Source organism: Odontesthes bonariensis, chromosome 9 (genome assembly GCF_027942865.1).
Source record: "Odontesthes bonariensis isolate fOdoBon6 chromosome 9, fOdoBon6.hap1, whole genome shotgun sequence".
Classification (NCBI taxonomy): domain Eukaryota; kingdom Metazoa; phylum Chordata; class Actinopteri; order Atheriniformes; family Atherinopsidae; genus Odontesthes; species Odontesthes bonariensis.
In genome coordinates this window covers 19,045,809-19,064,683 of record NC_134514.1, presented here as the reverse complement: position 1 = coordinate 19,064,683, position 18,875 = coordinate 19,045,809, and the positions used below count along the sequence as shown (strand labels likewise).

At 43.6% G+C, this 18,875-nt stretch overlaps 1 protein-coding gene across 5 annotated transcripts; it reads left to right on the top strand.

Annotated features, from left to right (window-relative positions):
* The first annotated feature begins 133 nt into the window (after positions 1 to 133).
* Positions 134 to 18,775, top strand: cluha (CLUH binding protein of NUMT mRNA a). Of its 5 annotated transcripts, none has more exons than XM_075473518.1 (27): positions 134 to 468; positions 5,442 to 5,629; positions 5,802 to 5,973; positions 6,944 to 7,087; positions 7,502 to 7,629; positions 7,765 to 7,919; positions 8,272 to 8,397; positions 8,855 to 9,002; positions 9,080 to 9,172; positions 9,352 to 9,786; positions 9,926 to 10,185; positions 10,268 to 10,596; positions 11,478 to 11,579; positions 12,509 to 12,609; positions 12,698 to 12,850; positions 12,947 to 13,009; positions 13,086 to 13,330; positions 13,478 to 13,562; positions 13,670 to 13,823; positions 13,944 to 14,083; positions 14,161 to 14,241; positions 14,331 to 14,456; positions 14,558 to 14,679; positions 14,768 to 14,861; positions 14,956 to 15,090; positions 15,185 to 15,258; positions 15,696 to 18,775. In XM_075473518.1, exons 1-27 carry the CDS (start codon positions 345 to 347, stop codon positions 15,820 to 15,822), a joined length of 4,104 nt encoding a protein of 1,367 aa, XP_075329633.1. In that variant the 5' UTR covers positions 134 to 344; the 3' UTR covers positions 15,823 to 18,775. The 5 variants fall into 5 exon arrangements, with proteins under 5 accessions (XP_075329633.1, XP_075329632.1, XP_075329636.1 ...); XM_075473517.1 differs by having other exon boundaries at positions 10,268 to 10,683; XM_075473521.1 differs by lacking the exon at positions 134 to 468 and adding an exon at positions 708 to 784 and having other exon boundaries at positions 10,268 to 10,683.
* Positions 18,776 to 18,875: the final 100 nt, after the last annotated feature.

Genomic DNA, 18,875 nt, shown 5'->3' with positions numbered 1-18,875 from the left:
GAATTAGAAAAAAATAAATAAATAAAATGAAAGAGTTTGTAAAAATGTGTTTGTCACTCGTGACTTTCCGTAGCGCCACGCTCAGTGGGTGGAGAAGAACAACGCAAAGGCAAAGAGGTCGAGAGGAGGGGAGGAGAAAACCACGTGTGTTCACCACCATGTACAGCACTGTCCTTCCTCAGTAGACTTGTTTTTGTAAGCCCGTACCCTTCGCATGTAGCCACCTAGCCTGCATTAGCCGGAGAAGCAGATTTGTAATTTTAAAAGAAATATTTCACTAAAAGACTCACACACTGAAAGCAAAGCTGCAGGGGGGATTTCTGTCACCACACTGACTGCCGACCATGGTGAGCAAGACAGATGACATCCCGGCGTCAGTGCCTGACTGTAATCCGGTTGATCTTGCGGATGAAGCGGGGGATGGACCCGAGACAAGAAGGACGAGCGAGAAGGATTCCTGCTGCTGTGGTGAGTCTGCTGCAGACTCTCATGTGCAACGCAATATGTAGTGATCACACCTATGAGAATAGACACGGAAACGATACAGCTTCGTGTTGCCAGTATCCCTGTGCAACAGTGTGGCTTACTGAGTGTTGAAGGCTGTGTCAAAGCTGGTGACATTCACCTCCGTGCGTTGTTGTGCGACTTTAAAGTCCTCAGTCAGACCCCAAGGTGGTGGTTAACCCTTGTCTCCTCCCTCAAACACCTCCTGAGGATCAGGTTTGGATGGTTTTGCGTCAACCTGAGCTAAACGCCTATTTAATATTAGTGTCTACTCGACTGTGTGAGTAAGCAAGCTAGCAACTTCCACAAGATCACGTCTATAGGTCGCAGTCATTGACATGAACTTCACTCCGACGCTGCAACTGAGACGGGCTAACCCAAACAAATTAGCCGGTGTGCTAACATTAGCTTCTCCATTCAGAATGCACATAGGTTAGCTCGCCGGCTAGTCAGCTAGCTAGCACGCAGCTGGTCTAATTACTTTCAACGTGCCGTGTAACGCCTAAAAGCCTAGAACGTGCACTGAAAAGGGTTGTTTCTTTGAAAGAGCAAAAATCGACAGCAATGCACATGATTGTCCCAGTGAACAAAGTGCAGCGGCTGCCTCTGACAGACTCACATGTTCGGTAACAGCATGTCAGAAGAGCCGACTGAAGGTCACCTTCAGTGGAGCCTCTCACTGTCCACACGATTATGGGGGAGACGGAAAGATATTTCATTTCTTAACGGGGGAGTATGTGTTTATCAGCTTTCCTGACACATATGTTACTACTCAATTTATGTATTAAAAGTGCGTGTTAACTAACGTGAGGTCGGCGACTCGCCCCGCGGCTGGTAGTCGCCCTGTCACCGGGCACCCTCCACCCCGCTGGGGACAATCAGATCGGGTGCTCCTTGTCGACCGGGAAGCGGAAGCTGGTTTTAGTAGAAGAAGTCATGATGGTGTATGCGCGGTGAGAGGGAAGGTTACGCTAATAATACACGAACAGTCGTGTGAACTGGTGAGTAACACGTAAGTTAAAGTCATTGTGGCGGCTCGCAGAGTGTTGTCAGCGGAGGCGGAATAAACTGACCTGAGGTCAGCCAGCCGGTGAAGTTAACCTCAACTTCAGAGCTCCAGAAGTCACTGCAGCCTGTGTGTCAGCTTCACGTGTGGGACCTTGAATTGTCTCATTTTGTAGAGATACACCGGTGACAGCGTGTCACCGTCAGGGACTGAGCTGCTCTGTGGGTGAAAATATTTTAATGCAATTCCTGTTATTATGTATCCAGATGTGCAGTTGTCTTTCAGCTGTCTTTGAACTGTTTCTATGAGCTCACACGGTGCACCAAGATGAAGCTGAAACAAATACTGAATTACCGGATAATCATATCTTAGAGCTGAAGTTGGCAGCAGCCTGCCATGATTAAGTTTCCACCCTCTCGGTTGTGAGGATTTGCCTCTTAAATCTTGTATAACAATTAATTTACTATCTTTAATCTGAGATTGTTGGCTAAAATTAAGCAAAACAGCAAAACATGGGATGTAGTCTCTTGCACTTTAGAAACGTGTACTAAGCTGTGTACTAAGCTGTGGAGTGTCTGTAACCCCTGATGAGCAAACCAAGGCTCGGTAATAATCGTTAGCTGCAACACTGCTGCAGAAACTCACTCACACATTCACAAGACAGTGACGAGATTGATGGGCCAGGCATGTGTTGGTCAAGAGTTTATAATGGGACAAACTCGTAGCGGGTGGCAGAGCAGATGTATTTAGGTGAGGGTCACTCCCAGTGGTTTGAAGGAGCTTAATTCTCCTGTGGGGTGAATAGTGGCCTGGATAATCCGGGAATCACTGACACTCTGGCACGGGCACTCAACACAACGGGGACTTATCATCTGTCACAGCGGTGCCTTCACCTTTTTAAAAAATTTTTTTGATATCACAATATAGAAAAAGCATCAGTTAATTTAGAATCCAGTCAAGAGGGAGTGTGTCTGTGTGTGTGAAATGTTGCCGTCATTCACCGCTGACAATCATTTATTCAGGTGTTAGTTTTTAAAGCCAGTCTGCGTGTGCAGTCTTGCAGAAGTGAGAGTCCGCAGTCCGTCTGTCCAGCAGGTGGATGAAACTTTGTGGTCCAACAAGCAGGATTACAGAGAGGCCTTGTGTGCTGTTTTTGTTTTCAGGGTTGTCAGGCTGGTTAGCGTTGCCATGGCAGCAGCCATGGTCCCTGTGTCAAGGGCTGCAGAGTGGATAGATAGCTCTGGCTGCAAGCACTGTTATTTATCAAGAAGAGGTGGACTGGTGCAGTGAACTACAGAAACACTCATTGCTCAGTGGTGTGTTTGAGAAAGGGAATTAACTAAGCTCAGTTTATTTCAGAGGAAATGTGTGTCATTTACAGTTCATGCTGCAATTCTCGCAACGTTTCATTGTGTCTGATTTGTGTCCTTTTGCTATTGATTCCTTACCTTGACCTTGCTTGGGGCTTCTCCAACGGTGACAGTGTAATTGTGAGGACTCGGGTCAGTGTAATGCTTTAAGTGGAACGAGGCTCTAAAGTCACAAATGCCTTTTTATTGTTTAGTATTCGGTGAATGTTGGTAAAGTCTGTGATTAGATGTTAGTGGTGTGTTCCCACCCAAGCAGGCGTGGAAATAATCTTAATAAAAAAGGAAATGGGACTAGTTGATGGAGCAATATCATTTGCACAGTATGTGAGATGTTGTCTTGAAAAACGGATACAGAATAAATGCCTTGATCCAGGTGTTGTGCTGAAGCTCTGAGACAATCGTCGGTGAAACTAAATCTCCACTCAGGTGCCATCAGAATACAGGAGGAGAAGGGGATGCATAGAAATTAAGTCATTATTATGAGTCAAACCTACATCTGTCTGTGTGGTCAGATAGTGGGACACCTCAGTAGGAACAGTATCAGATCTTCCCATGTTTTTCAGTCCTGTTTGGCATGTATACTAAAACATTTTAGCACAAAGTACATCATGCAAAAACTATTTCTCCATCCTCCCCTTAATCCTGGTTACTGTCAGACCGTAGCTTGCTCACCCTCTTCTTGTTTCAGTAAGGCCTGTGGAGCATTTTTGTCTTCAGATATGATGCTGCTATTAGAAAACTAAATGCACTTTGCCCATCTGGCACCGACTGCATTTACTGTCGTGTATAAATGAACCATCGTCTATTGGAATCATCTGAGAGATGGTCCAAAAAGATTGCCAAGATATGGCAGTTGAGTGTTTTACTCGTGCTGAAGAATGATCAAAGGGAGTCTTTAATGTCTGTGGGGCTGCGAGTATCACTTACATAACAATGACAAGTATTTCTACTCGTCAGTTATTTATAAACTAAACAATCAGTTTCCAGAAGTACTGCTATGGTGGTAATGTCTGACCAACCACTTAGAGTGCAAATGCATGTAATCCAAAATAAGAAAACTGGTTCAGAATCAGCAAATCTTCACATTTAAAGAAACTTAAGGTTGTGTAAGTTTGTCTTGTTTCTTGTCTGTGTACACCGATTCGCTGTGTCACCTTTTGGATGCCTTCATGTCTTTTCTGTAAAAAATCTTAGTCACCTTCATGCTCATGTGAACTCCTGAAAAACTCTTGTTTCAGACTTTTAAAGAGCATTCAGGTCTTGATAAGAAATTAAACATGTGTGCAGCGACAGTGAAAACAAATACGGCTACACTGAAACACTCGACACCGAGGCCTTACTCCTTTCTGTGTGACCTCCCTCAAGCCGTTGTGTTTGTTATTCAGAGCGTGGCCTCCTGCACCTTTTTTAGTGGGTTCATTCCCTCCCGGGGGTCGCCGTCCAGCTCCAGAGTCCCTCCTCCCCCTTCTGGCCCCTTCTCCTCCATAACCCCGATGCCGTGTTTTGCTTTCGACAGGGAGCAAGGACATGTCTGCTGGCAGCAGTTGTGTCCCACTGAGAGGGAGCAGTTGTCCGACAGCCGCAGAGTCGGCCTCTGCTCCTTTTAAATCGGTGTGCCTCACCTTTATTCACGCCATTCTCCTCTCACCAAGTCAAGAAAATGTTATGAGAGAAAATGACCACAGCTCAAATGTTTCTAAAAAGGCAAAGCAGCTGCTGAATGGCACTCAGCTGATATGCAGGTTTTGGATTTGTAACCATTAATTCCCTCTCCTGAATGCTGAACCCTTTTTTTTTTTTTTTTTAATTCAGGGCCTCCTGGCTGAACTCCATCCAGTGTTGCAACAGAGTTGGTCTCAGCTGGTTTCTTTTCTGGATGAGCTGGTTACTTATTGTCGAATTTCTGATACGATCATTTGTTGGTTTAACATGATTTTAGTTTGTACTTGTCAGATTATCACAGGCAGGACAATTGTTGAGTGCAAGTGAAATTATGATGTTTAGTTTTGTTGAATGCATTTGTTCTTCTTAAATAAATGTGGTAACAGAACTGCGGCGTCGCACTGTAGCTGTACTGCTTTGGCTCCGTTCACCCATTTATGAATATTTTATAAGATCATCTTGGCCCCGCAGTTTGTTGTCCTTGTTTGTGACCTGGCTGTCATACAGTTGGTTGGCGTTGTTGTTTTCAGGATGAGTTTGTGCATCAGATCAGCAGTAGAGTAACCAGGTGTACAAAGAATGAGATATTGAATCAGCAAACCCTTCGTGCTCCATGAACTCGCCAATAAACTGCAGACGGACTTAGTTAGTGACTAGCTGTTGAATGCTTGGTGCATGTGGGGGTTAAATAACCGGATATTTCCCCCAGGAGCAGGTGGTGACCAAAAACAAAGCTAAAAGAGATGTCACCATGCAGATACATGCATCACTCAGTGTGTACCAATAGAAAGTCACATATTTAAAAAAATAAAATAAAATCTTAGCCAAAATAAATCAGATGTTGCAGTTTTTTGGTACTTCTGATTCATCGAGGATCATCCATGTTTCCTCCATCACAGGACACAGTGCAGATACAGCCATGGTGAATGGTGACAGGGCTCATGAGCATACAGAGGAGGCAGAATCAAAGCAGGATGGCGAGGCGGACGGAGGCGAGGACTCCAACGAACAGGAAGTGATAGTGATCCAGGACACAGGCTTCACTGTTAAGATCCAGGCACCTGGAACAGAGCCATTTGACCTGCAGGTAAGGATTAGCTCCTCACAAGCATCAACACACAACAGTAGCATGTGCGAAGACTCTTTATATTTGTTACGAGACAGTTTCTTATTGGAATTGTTGTGTTGTGTATGCTCTTGGTGAACTTGTGTTTCAACAACAGATGAAACGATCGCCTCCCTTATCTCTTGTTCATCAGGTATCCCCCCAAGAAATGGTGCAGGAAATCCATCAGGTGTTGATGGACCGCGAGGACACCTGCCACCGCACGTGCTTCTCCCTGCAGCTGGACGGAAACGTGTTGGACAACTTTGCTGAACTCAAGTCCATCGAGGGCCTGCAGGAGGGCTCGCTGCTCAAAGTGGTGGAAGGTAAGAATCATGAAAAGAAACGACAACAACAAAAACCACATCATACGGCGTTCACTCGGAAACACTTCTAATGATGTCAGCACTGAGAGGTGCAACCTAATAAACCTGATCAGCCACATGTGTTTATATCCTCATACAGATGAATGTCATGGTTGAGGAGCTTTTGAAATACATCTGAACTTGTTCGTCTGACTGAAATCGTGTGAAACTGAACTTCTCAAAGCAGAACTAACAGGCCCAGATAATGAGGTTGGGAGTCGAATTACTCCCGCTCAACAAGATAATGTTTCCGTCCAAGTACACAGAAGAAGAAAGAGCCGGTAATGACAAAGAAAAACAAAAATGAGGGACTACTTAAATCTTTATGTAAGAACAATAAAACACAAGTATACATTAAGACAGCTGAATTCCTGATAGAGCTGCTCTTATTCACATATTTCTGTTTTTATTTTGTTTCCTTTTTTTTTGCTACTGGCCAGAGCTTAAAGAGCTTTTGTAATTTCTCATTTACAGATTCATAGTTATATTCTAAAGGACTACTAGAATAGGTCTACTTGGTTTTTGTCCTACTGTTCATTGCTACTGCACCTTTTTTTCCTTGAAGTGAAAGACGGTGGCACATTCTTTATTTGTGTCAAACTGTGAGTAAGGAGATTCGTTACAGGCTAATGCCGTTGAATGAAATGGAGAAGGCTGGACCATAAATGCATCTATCAGGTAGCCGCGGGCTTTCTCCTCAGTGGGAGAGAATAATTCCCTCTTGTGCGCACTCTGGGTTTTGTAACTCATCAAACCTTTTACACACACGAAAAGCTCTTTAACATCATGGACGAAAGCGAACTACCTAAAAAGGAAAATACGACCTTGTGAACTGTCATAGCTTATTAAAAATTTTGATTAATTTAATCTGCTACTTATTCATCTGCTTGCTGTCGGTTTGAATCTGCTTTTTGTGTTTTTTGTTCTCCAGAGCCCTATACAGTGCGCGAAGCTCGCATCCACGTGCGCCACATCAGAGACCTGCTGAAAAGTCTGGATCCCTCGGATGCCTACAACGGAGTGGACTGCAACTCCTTGTCTTTCCTCAGCATCTTCACTGACGGAGACCTTGGGGGTATGAGTTTGAGGCTCTCTTAAAGCTCTTAACTGTGGTCTGTTGAAGTTATCCGTTTGTCATTCGGATCTATCTCGTGTTAACCCTCACACAGCTTCAATCAGACATGCCAGCGCAGTTTTTGTCCCCTCACTGATAGATTCTGAACTTCCTTCGCAGTTGAATTGATCATCATCGAAGGCATCACAAGAGCTGCTGTTCTTATTTCTCTTCTCTTTTTTCATGTTTTGATCTGACTGCAGTCTGATTGAAAGTGTGACATAAATCTGACATAAGACTGCTGTGTCAACCTTTACCTGAAAGCGATGAGGGCGCTTGTTCCGACACATTCGGCTCGATGGAGTCCAGTGTGGATGAACAGCGCGCGTGCCCGTGCACGGAGGTATCACCTTGCTCCTTCTTGTGTTGTTGCAGATAGTGGGAAGCGGAAGAAGAAGGGCAACGAGCTGGAGCAGATTGACTGCACTCCTCCAGAGCACATCCTGCCCGGAAGCAAAGAGCGCCCCCTGGTGCCCCTCCAGCCACAGAACAAGGACTGGAAGGTGAGGAGCTGCCTGTGCTTGGCCACATTTTATGCCTTTACGTAATAAAAAAAACAAAAACACCTGAGGGTTATGTTTTAAAAAGGTTTTGAAAATAAATGCACAGTCACACTGTTTATGTAACCCCATTAACAGCCCACGCAGTGCCTGAAGGTCCTGACTATGAGCGGCTGGAACCCTCCACCTGGAAACAGGAAGATGCACGGCGACCTCATGTACCTGTACATTGTGACCGTGGAGGAGCGCCATGTCAGTCTCACTGCCTCCACACGCGGCTTCTACCTCAACCAGTCAGTCAGCATTTCAGCCATCTGTGTCTTTACAATCATTTTATTTAAGGCTTCTGATCAGATGATTGCAGGTGCAAGAGATATGAAGGTGTGTCAATAAGTGAAGTCTTAATGGAGTAACAAGTGCAGCAGTCCTACAAAATGATGAGATGTAATTGAACTGTTCTCGGAAGCAGGACTGGGAAATGAGCTGTATTTTGGACAAAAACCTTTTCTTTCTTTTTTTTCCAACCATCTGATCACATCTGGGCTTTTCATATGTTGGTGTTTTTACAGTCGATTATAAGCATCAGGTTATGCATTCTTTGGCAGCAATGTTAAAGTGACCAATGTGCCTGCGTGTTTGTTTCAGATCAACTACCTACACCTTCAACCCCAAACCAGCCAACCCCAGCTTCCTGAGCCATTCTCTGGTGGAGCTGCTGAGTCAGATCAGCCCTGCCTTCAAGAAGAACTTCACTGCCCTGCAAAAGAAAAGGTTTAAACTGACTTCCAGTTAAAGCTCTACATTACTAAATCTTTTTAATTGGTTCCCTTCCCTTTGTACATACTGTTTTGTTTTTGACCATAACAGAGGAACTAAGTGTACCTCTGACCAATGGTCACTTTGCACTTTATATAAGCTTCTGTTCTTTATTATTGTTTGAGTTACCTTTGAGGTGCTTCTCATTGACGACCCTTCTTAAGTTCATCTATTCACTCATTAACTTTGTTTAACTTGGAGATTTCCTGTTGTTGTCAGGAGCTGGTCAGTCTCCATTTACTATAAGAACCCAATAAGTGAAAATTAGAATTACTGCTTATATCGGCAGAACTTTATGGTTTTAGAATCTGCTCAAAGCATACTTCAAATGAACTGCCTGAAATGTAAAATAAAGATTTAAACGGCTTTAGAGGAAACCCACAACGAATGTTTCACTGTGTTTCTGCTGCAGAGTTCAGAGACACCCGTTCGAGAGGATAGCCACACCTTTCCAGGTGTACAGCTGGACCGCTCCGCAGGTCGACCACGCAATGGACTGTGTCCGAGCTGAGGACGCCTACACCTCCCGCCTGGGTTATGAGGAGCACATACCTGGACAGGTGGGCGCAGCTGAAGCCAGCAGTGCAGATACAGTGATAAAATGATCCACAGTGGTAATGTGGGTTTGTGTCTTCAGACCAGAGACTGGAACGAGGAGCTGCAGACAACCAGAGAGCTTCCCCGGAAGAACCTGCCTGAGCGACTGCTGAGGGAGAGAGCTATATTCAAGGTACATATGAACCTCTCAGGCTGTGTCTCATTTTATGAATGCATGCCACGTTGCTGTATGTTTTTAGGTTTTAAACATACCTTCTTAACTGGCTGAAGGGTTATGTGATGCCAGTTTAAGTTTACATGTTTTTCTTCTTCTAAATCTTTAGCACTTTTCTGCCTCTTTGTCTCTTGCAGGTCCACAGTGACTTTGCAGCCGCTGCCACTCGAGGAGCCATGGCCGTAATTGATGGTAACGTAATGGCAATCAACCCCGGTGAAGAAACGAAGATGCAGATGTTCATCTGGAACAACATCTTCTTCAGCCTTGGCTTTGACGTGCGGGACCACTATCGTGAGCTGGGTGGCGACGCAGCCGCCCACGCTGCGCCCACCAATGACTTGAATGGAGTACGAGCTTACGGGGCAGTGGACGTTGAGGGTCTTTACACGCTGGGAACAGTAGTGGTGGACTACAGAGGCTACAGAGTCACGGCCCAGTCCATCATCCCAGGTATCCTGGAACGTGAGCAGGAGCAGAGCGTCATCTACGGCTCCATCGACTTCGGAAAGACGGTTGTGACTCACAGCAAATACCTGGAGCTGCTTGATAAGACCAGTAGGCCACTAAAGGTCAGTAATGTGACTGCTGTATAGACTCAGGTGCACTTTCATATGACGTCCTTGATTTTTAAATGTAAACATACATGCTGTATAATTGGAACACAGGCCTTAAAGTCATGTTAATGTTTCTGTTTTCCGTACCTATCAGGTTCAGAAGCACAGCGTGCTGAATGAGAAGGAGGAGACGGTGGAGCTGTGCTCCTCAGTGGAATGTAAAGGCATCATTGGAAATGATGGCAGACACTACATCCTGGATCTTCTTCGTACCTTCCCTCCTGACCTCAATTTTCTTCCTGTGGACGGAGAGGAGCTGTCTCCAGAGAGCCAACGCCTAGGCCTCCCTCGTCAGCATCGCCATCGCTTGGCTTGCCTTCGCCAAGAGCTCATCGAGGCCTTTGTTGAGCACAGGTAGGTGATGAGCTTTTCTGGGACAGTTTGTGTCAGTACAAACGGGACAAAGATTTAAATGTCTTTGCTGTTCCTTTCTCAGATATCTTCTCTTCATGAAGATGGCAGCATTACAGCTCATGCAGCAAAAGGCAAACAAGGACTCTATTAAGACAGATGCACCTGCCATCACTGAAACCTCAGAGACACCCACAGAGAGCAGCGCTGATACAGCCCGGACACAGACCACTGCTGCGGAGTCTTCTAATCCAGCAGATGTCTCCACAGATAGCACAAGCCAGTCAGACAGCAGCACCTCTGCTGCTTCGCAAACGGCACTCGAAAGTGACGAAAACTCCTCGAAGCCCACAACAAACGGGCCTGTAGACCCTGCAGCCACCCAGAATGGGGGGTGCAAAAGCCCACTGGAGGGTAAGGAGCTTGAGGAAAGTATTCCAGGATTAGCTCAGGCCAAAGAGCTGGCGGAGACCTTAGTTGCCGAAGATGGATCTGGTATTGGTACGTCCGGGAATGCCCCCCAAAAAAGGCTGGGACAATGCAGGGAGAGCTACTCGGGTGGATTATTGAATGAACAAAAGCAGTGTTAATTCAGAAAGAGGTGGCAATAAACCAAGAAAAAAAAACAACTGACCTGATGTAAAGCAAGAGTGTGTGTGCGTGCATTTGTGTAAGTGTGTCCAGAGCATTGGAGCACTGGAATATGTGGTAGAACATTATATAACAAGTAGTTGCCTCTTTCCACCCGACTAGCTTTCCCTGTCCAGTCCCAAGCCTGCAGTGGGGAAGAGTGTTGGCCCCTGATCCATCCATCTCCAGCATGTGACCCCTGTGCTGTAGGATTTGACCAAATAAACCCGACAAACTAAATACTCAGATGCCGTGTTGATTAACCCAGATGTGCTTTGGAATGCAGAAGTAATCTCATTTTGTGTGCCGCTCAGCTGAACCTGAATCACTGTAATCTGCATGTTGAACAGACTGACCTAATCAGTGGTATTTGTAGTCGAGATCAAGTGGTGGTGGGTCCGTAGCTTAAGCCATGTCTACAGTAAGCTGGTGAAGGGTGTTTTTGTTAACTCTGGCACTTTAATAACAGGACAATGGTCTCAACTGTTTTCAAAAAAATTGTAGTTGAGCATGGAACAGCCGCAGTCTTATTACGGGTAGAGGGGGGGAACTTAATGTGGACATGGTGTAAGAAAGTTTGTTTTTTAGATATGTTGGCCTGATTGTTATTATTGCTTTTAACATTTTCATAAGATTTCATTGTATATGGTCCTTCTGACACACAGACCCCAAAAGCCGTGAAGTTGTCCTCAACGCCTGCAAGGCCGTCGGCTCCATCAGCAACACGTCTTTTGATATCCGCTTCAATCCAGACATCTTCTCTCCAGGTGAGCATTAAAATGATCATTGAATATATTCAACTTAAATGAATTAAGCAGCTTTTAGATGTTTCTAAGCATCTAAAAGCAAATAGACAATTATTCAACTGGTTTGGAAATTAGTTTTTGTAGCCACAAAAGTGAGATTTCAGAGACTGAGAAATGTTTGCAGATTAATGGATCCTCCTCACAAGCTCAACTAAGACTCCCAGTTCTAATAAAATGGTTCACTTTCCAAATCTTAAGATTAGGCAAAAAAAAAAAAGTTTAAAGTTTGGCTCAGTGCTGAATGTAATCATTGTTGCCTCTTACAATTTTTTTTTTTTTTTTTTAATGGATTCTGATTGGATTAGTACTGAACATTAAGGGAAGTATACGGGTAATTTGCACCTTCTTAAAAAAAAAAATCCAAGTTAATGCTAATTTTTCAGGAAAAAATTAAGCATATAGGCTTAATTTAGTAAGATCTGTTACAGGACTAAGTAAAGGATACAGGTTTGTTTACAGAATAGGAAAAACTATTTCAAAATGAATCATATCTGTAAGAATTAGCTGTATAACTTTGGTGTTAAATTACTGCAAAATATTCAGAAACTAATGTTTTGGCTTTAGGAGCTTTAGGATTTTGCAAGGTTTCATTGAGAGAAAATTTGATTTCAACTTCTGCCACTCAACTAATTGATAAGATCTGGGATGACCTGATATGGAGATGTGGACAGTTAACAGCAGGAAACAATAATTGTTTCGTCTATCCAGAATATGAATAAAATGGGTTTAGGAAAAAGAATGCTTGAAATGGAACTTATTTTGGCTGAGGAGTCAAAATATATAGATATATATATATATCTATATATTTTTTTGGGGGCTCATCTTCATTCCCATTAACTTCACAAAAGGAAATAAATCAATGAAGTGATGGTGTTTGTGTGTTAAACCAGGAGTGAGTTTCCCGGAGGACTCAGCAGAAGACGTCCAGAAGCAGAAGCAGCTTCTCAAAGACACGGCTGCCTTCCTGGTGTCCTGTCAGATCCCGTCGCTGGTCAGTGATATTTACCAGATAAATAAACCCATTTATGAGCAGGAGTGTGAGTGTAAAGCCAAATTAATGTCATGTGCTTTCTAACCAGGTTAAAGACTGTTTGGACCACAGCGCTCTGCCCATGGATGGAGCCACGCTAACAGAGGCCTTGCACCAGAGAGGCATCAATGTTCGCTATTTGGGAACAGTTCTGGAGTTTGTGGACAAGACCCCAGCCAAAGCCCAGCTAGAGCACTTCTACGTGAGCCTGGTTCCCTTAATCTCAGTATCATCACAGCACACTCAAGTCTTGGAGATAATTTTACTGACATTTCTTCTTTTTTTTCCCCTATCACAGAGAATAGGGATCACCGAGTTGATCACTCGTTGTGCAAAACATATCTTCAAAACGTACCTCCAGGTTCGTAACATTTCACATATATAACAGAAAAGCCTTCATTTAGGCAGTTGTTTTCTAATATTTTCTTATCGTGCAGGGTGTGGAGTTGTCTGCTCTGTCTGCAGCTGTAAGCCATTTCCTGAACTGCTTCTTGAGCTCCTTCCCCGATGCAGTCGCCCACCTGCCTCCCGACGAGCTGGTGTCACGCCGCAAAAGCCGCAAACGTCGCAACAGAGTCCCCGGTGGCGGCGACAACACGGCGTGGGCCAGCCTGACACCCAGCGAGTTGTGGAAGAACATTGCCTCCGAGGCCAAGAGCTACTATCACTTCACCCTGCAGTGGTGAGGCCCCAAACGAGTTGTTAAGCCACTAAACTGGTTATTGGCAAGACTACTTTTATTTCATGTATTTCCAGCTGATGACTAACATCCTGTTTTGTTTTTATTGATTTATTTTTTTGCTTTTTCTTATTTTTCTTCCCTGCTCAGTGAAAGCGTCGACCAGGTGGTGGAAAAATACGGTCTTCAGAAAATCACCTTGCTCAGAGAAATTTCTATCAAAACTGGCATCCAGGTAAAAGTTTAGTCACCTTGAACTCGTCAGATGTCCTTGACAAACTTTCCTGCGCTTCCACTTTTTTTTTTTTTCCCTAAAGAAATGTTTTTGTGTTTGACTTCTAGATCCTGATAAAGGAGTGCAACTTTGACAGTCGCCACAAGCCCGCCTTCACTGAGGAGGACATCCTGAACATTTTCCCTGTTGTGAAGCACGTAAACCCCAAAGCCTCAGATGCCTTCCACTTCTTCCAGAGCGGGCAGGCCAAAGTGCAGCAAGGTGACGCTCGTATGGCTCCTGTTCAGATGGACTCAAACATTTAGAGCAGCAACATTTTTTTTCTAAACATAGAACTCTGTTTTCGAATTGTATCTAAATGTTGATCTTTGTCATTTCCAGGTTTCCTGAAGGAGGGCTGTGAGTTGATCAACGAGGCTTTGAACCTCTTCAACAATGTGTACGGAGCCATGCATGTAGAGATCTGTGCCTGTCTGCGCCTGCTGGCACGCCTTAATTACATCATGGGAGACCACCCTGAGGTAGGGTGCAAATAAACAACATCTCTTTGTTGTTGTATGTTTCAGATCATAAGTGACATTTGTGTTTTGACCTGCAGGCTCTCAGCAACCAGCAAAAGGCTGTTCTGATGAGTGAAAGAGTCCTCGGCATCGAGCATCCCAACACAATTCAAGAATATGTAAGTTGTCAAACGGAGAAGTTCTTCTGGTCTCGCTAAATAAGATCAGTAGCCTTCTCACCCTCATGCTTGTTCCCGTGACGTTTCAGATGCACTTGGCTCTGTACTGCTTTGCAAACGGCCAACTTTCGACTGCCCTGAAGCTGCTTTATCGAGCTCGTTACCTCATGTTGTTGGTTTGCGGGGAGGACCACCCAGAGATGGCGCTTATAGACGTGAGTGCAGTCTTGAGACTTTTAAGAAAATATTACCTGCTTCTATCGATTAAAATCAGAATGAATGCTACAGGCCTCCTCTGTGCTCTCGGCTTCAACAGAGTAACATCGGGCTGGTGCTGCATGGAGTGATGGAGTATGATTTATCTCTGAGATTCCTGGAGAACTCCTTAACCAACAACACAAAGTACCACGGACCCCGGTCTCTCAAAGTGGCTCTCAGGTGGGTCGATAGTCGTCATTTTAATGCACAGATTAAACGGGCTGCTCACATGATGACTTACATTGCTTTTTTTAAAAATTTATTTCAGCCATCATTTGGTGGCAAGGGTTTACGAGAGCAAGGCCGAGTTCCGCTCTGCGCTACAGCATGAGAAGGAGGGTTACACTATTTACAAGAACCAGGTAGGCCCTGCAGGAGCTGACATGCTTGTTTTCATGATATAATAAGGGAATAAGGGATGTCAAGTGTGTTTTTTTTCTCCCCCCCCCCTCTCAGATGGGTGAGGCTCATGAGAAAACCAAGGAGAGCTCAGAATATCTGAAGTATCTCACCCAGCAGGCTGTGGCCCTGCAGAGAACCATGAACGAGATCTACAAGAACGGCTCCAACGCCAGCATCACGCCCCTCAAGGTGACTGCTCAGAGTCAGACTTGTTTCTGTGCCTCCCTTTGAAGTCCGTCCAAAATATTTAGCATTGACGTTTTCGTGTCCTCCTGTTTTCCAGTTCACTGCCCCCAGTATGGCCAGCGTCCTGGAACAGCTCAACATCATCAACGGGATCATCTTTATACCACTCAGGTAGAGAGGAGCATTAGTTTGTTGTAATATATGTATTTGTTGTTCATAAAACACTTGAAGTGATTCAGTGGCTCTTTTAGTCACTGGAACTGAACACATTTGAAAATAAAAGTTGGATACAAAGATAGGAAGTATTTTAGATGCTACACTTACTGTATCTGCTGTGTCTTTAATCAACCACCATTGTCTCATAAAGAACATAAACAACTGGGATGCCATCATAAGTTTAAAAAGTTCAGAAAATCTGCTTAATTAACCACAGAGGAGATTAGATGTAGATTTATCAGGATAATCAGCTGACCAGTGTTGCAGATATTAATGTGAATAAGGGTTTGACTGTTTTTTTTCTGTTGTTGTGCCACTTTTTGTTTTGTTTTAGCAGTATCGCTCTTTCTTAGCTTTAAACCAAACAAGATGCTCTTCTATTTCCTTTTCAGTCAAAAGGATCTGGAGAACTTGAAGGCCGAGGTGCAGAGACGACAGCAGCTACAGGAGCTGGGAAAGATCGATGAGCCCACTGAGGACACCCCACTGGAACTCGAAGACAAAATCCCCATCGATTAATATTTTAAAGCCCTCAACACCGCAACTTTCTGCTAAAGGGGAGGGGTTGGAGGCCGTGACAAAACAGCCAAGTCACCTGTGGACCCGAGAACCAAGCAGTCTAAATCAGCATTGAAATTACAGGGGGAGGGCGGGGTCAGGGCAGTCTAGAGACAAACGGTGTGAACTGTAGGACAAAGGAATACAGAGCAGGAGTTTCCTACAAGGTAGGAGAGGGAGTGAGGAGAAAGTACAAACCACATAGAATCAATGAAGTGTGCAATCTTAAATATCTCGGGCCCAAGAACCTGGGAATAAAGTCACTGAGGGTGTTGGCTGCTTAGAAATTATTTGGAAAAAGTGTGCAGCCGGCGAAAGGAGACCAAGAATGACCATGACATTGTATACCAGAGCCTTATCCACCGCACCATCATCTCCAAATCATGTTTCTTCTCAGCTCTAACTTCCCACAGTACAGTTAGCCCAGGACCATGTTTCACCCCGCCATTGCCTAAAGAGCCTCGAAGATACCCAGGCATGTAGACCGTCTCCCCCGGGTGCTTTAAGTGATGCAGCACCTACCCTGTCCGAGAACTCAGGGGTTCTTTCTACTGTGCACTAAAACCAGAATACAAGTCGGTAAATTTGAGATTTTTCAAGCAGGGCTTCAGAATGTAAATTCCTTTCTTGGTGGCTTCTTTGAGTCACTTTGCAGCAGTCACGCATCATCATTACACGTCGCCGATGGTTAATTCATTTAATCATTCTTTCCTTTGTTTGTACAACATCCCAGGAGGGTGCCCGCTGTGTCCTTTTTGTTCCTGTTTCTCCGAGCAAGCAAACAACAAAGTGAGCTTTCAACCGATCGAGTTTGATTTTATTTCCCATTTTTCTTCTTTTCCTTTTCCTTTTTTTTTTTTTTATTTAGGTAAATGGATTTTTGTAAAGTGCACAAGAGAATCGAGAAGATATTTTGTGCCCGTTGATCATCAGTTAATTTAAGCCATGTCTGTTTTATAGAAAATGTATAGAAGTGGAACAGATGTATAAATCTCTGTAGGATTTTGACAAGTTCTTGATGTTAATGGAAAAGGCAGAATTGAAATACGTCCATTTTAACCGTAGATTTCTCTAAATATATACTAGATGTGTTCAATCTTCTATTTTTACACACTGAAAGAAAATATGTGCATGTGTGACAGTGTGCGTCTTTGTGTAGTCTGACAGAAAATCTGTGGGCCAGGGCTGTCGTTGTTTTTGCCGCTTGCAAAGCTTGAATAAAGGCTGAGCAAACATTTGCTCTCCGAAGGTTTCAATACATCTTGACATGCTAAAACTGCTGTTGAATTGCAGGTGCCCATTTTCTTAAAACATTCATGGCCATAAATCTGCTTATGAATGAAGTTGGTACTGAAATTAACCGCTTCTAACTCCGTAGTGACAGACTTGATGTAGCTGGGTGTTCTTTCCTCTTTTTTTTCTTCTTTTTTTCTATATTTCCAGATCATGTCATCTTTTCATATGAGACTAAAGTAGCCAGGAGCAAGCGGTTTTAGTGAACTTTCTCGTGCTACGTGTTAATATGCACAGCATCACAAAAGTGGACAAAAGCAGGGCTGCCTCAGTGTAATGTACCAAAAAAAAAAAGACTGAAGAAGGTTTGTTTGTATACATGCAATGTATCCCTCCCATGGCAATTTGTTACTTAATTGTTGCAGTGTATAGGTGTACTTGATTAAAGCAATAGAGAGATGGTGCTGAAGCTGATTGTTTTCAGAAAATGCAATTTTTACTTTGCACAAGACATGCAAGATGGACTTTTTACAGTACTGGCTGATGGGCCAGGAACAACGGAGCCATGTGCAGAAACGACTGGCGACCTCTTCAGACTGGGGAGATGGGAGCTGCTACAAATATTTCTCTCCTGAAACAGATCTCATCAGTTTGCGGAGCTTGGCGTGTATGTACCTGTTATTTATGCTTCTAAATGGCACTTGGGGTGATGAAGGGTAAAGCTGAACAGTATATAAAGCTAACGTTTGCCTCCTGCTCTTGTTTTCTCGGTCTCTTGTATCTGATATTTCATTTTCCTTTTGACTGCATTTTCCCCACCTGCCAGTGTTGCTCACCAGCAACACCAATAGAGTCCATAAGGGGGCGCAGTAGCATTCTTCTTGTTGTGAAGGTAAAAAAAAAAAAAGGACCTAAAAGACTGGAGATGTCTGTACACATGCACACATTTTGTTTGACTTTGACAACATACATGAGAAATTTGTTTTTTCAGAAGCTCTCGCAAACTAGATATCTAAACTATTTAATTTCCCTCTGGGATAAATAAAGTATTTTTTTTTAAACCCACCGATCGTTGGATATCTTAATAGTTTATGGGAACAAATTTAGAGAAATCTGTTTGCATAATTCAAACACTGCCCTCTTAAACAGTGCAATAATATCTCTGAGACAAATAAATGAAAGGATGTTATCTGAAATGGAAAAGAACACCGTTTTAAACAAATGTCAGACTTTAAGTGTATTCTTTCACGCACCCGTTGCAAATGCACCATTTCCAGGATGGCTACACTGAATGCCTGAAAATAGGTGTGAAGAATAAGTGTTTACCAATGTGAGAAATGAAGTCACTTGTTTGAAGATATGAATCGTGCAAAAACAAATGATAGTTATAAAGAGCTTAAGCTATTTTATAAACGGTAATATGTGTGCAAAGTGTAATATCTATCCCCAAATCTGCAATTCACTGCTTCAGGTCATATGGATGTGTTGCCTCTGTGTGTTGAGGGAGAGTTTGACTTTGATGAAATCCTTTCTGCACAACGGCCTCTCATATGGTCGAGTCTGCTTCCCTTGGTAATGTGTGGTGTTGAAGTTTAGCTCTTTACATGCTAATCAGTTATTTTTCTTTTGGTTTGAGTATGCTTTTATATTCAAATGAATAAAATAAAACTACTGAAACATTTGTTTGGGGTTTCCATAACTCTTGCATGTGGCCTGCAGTGAACAAGTTACCAGATCTTAAGTAAAATAAGTGATTTTACTTATGTAATTCACCCCAACTG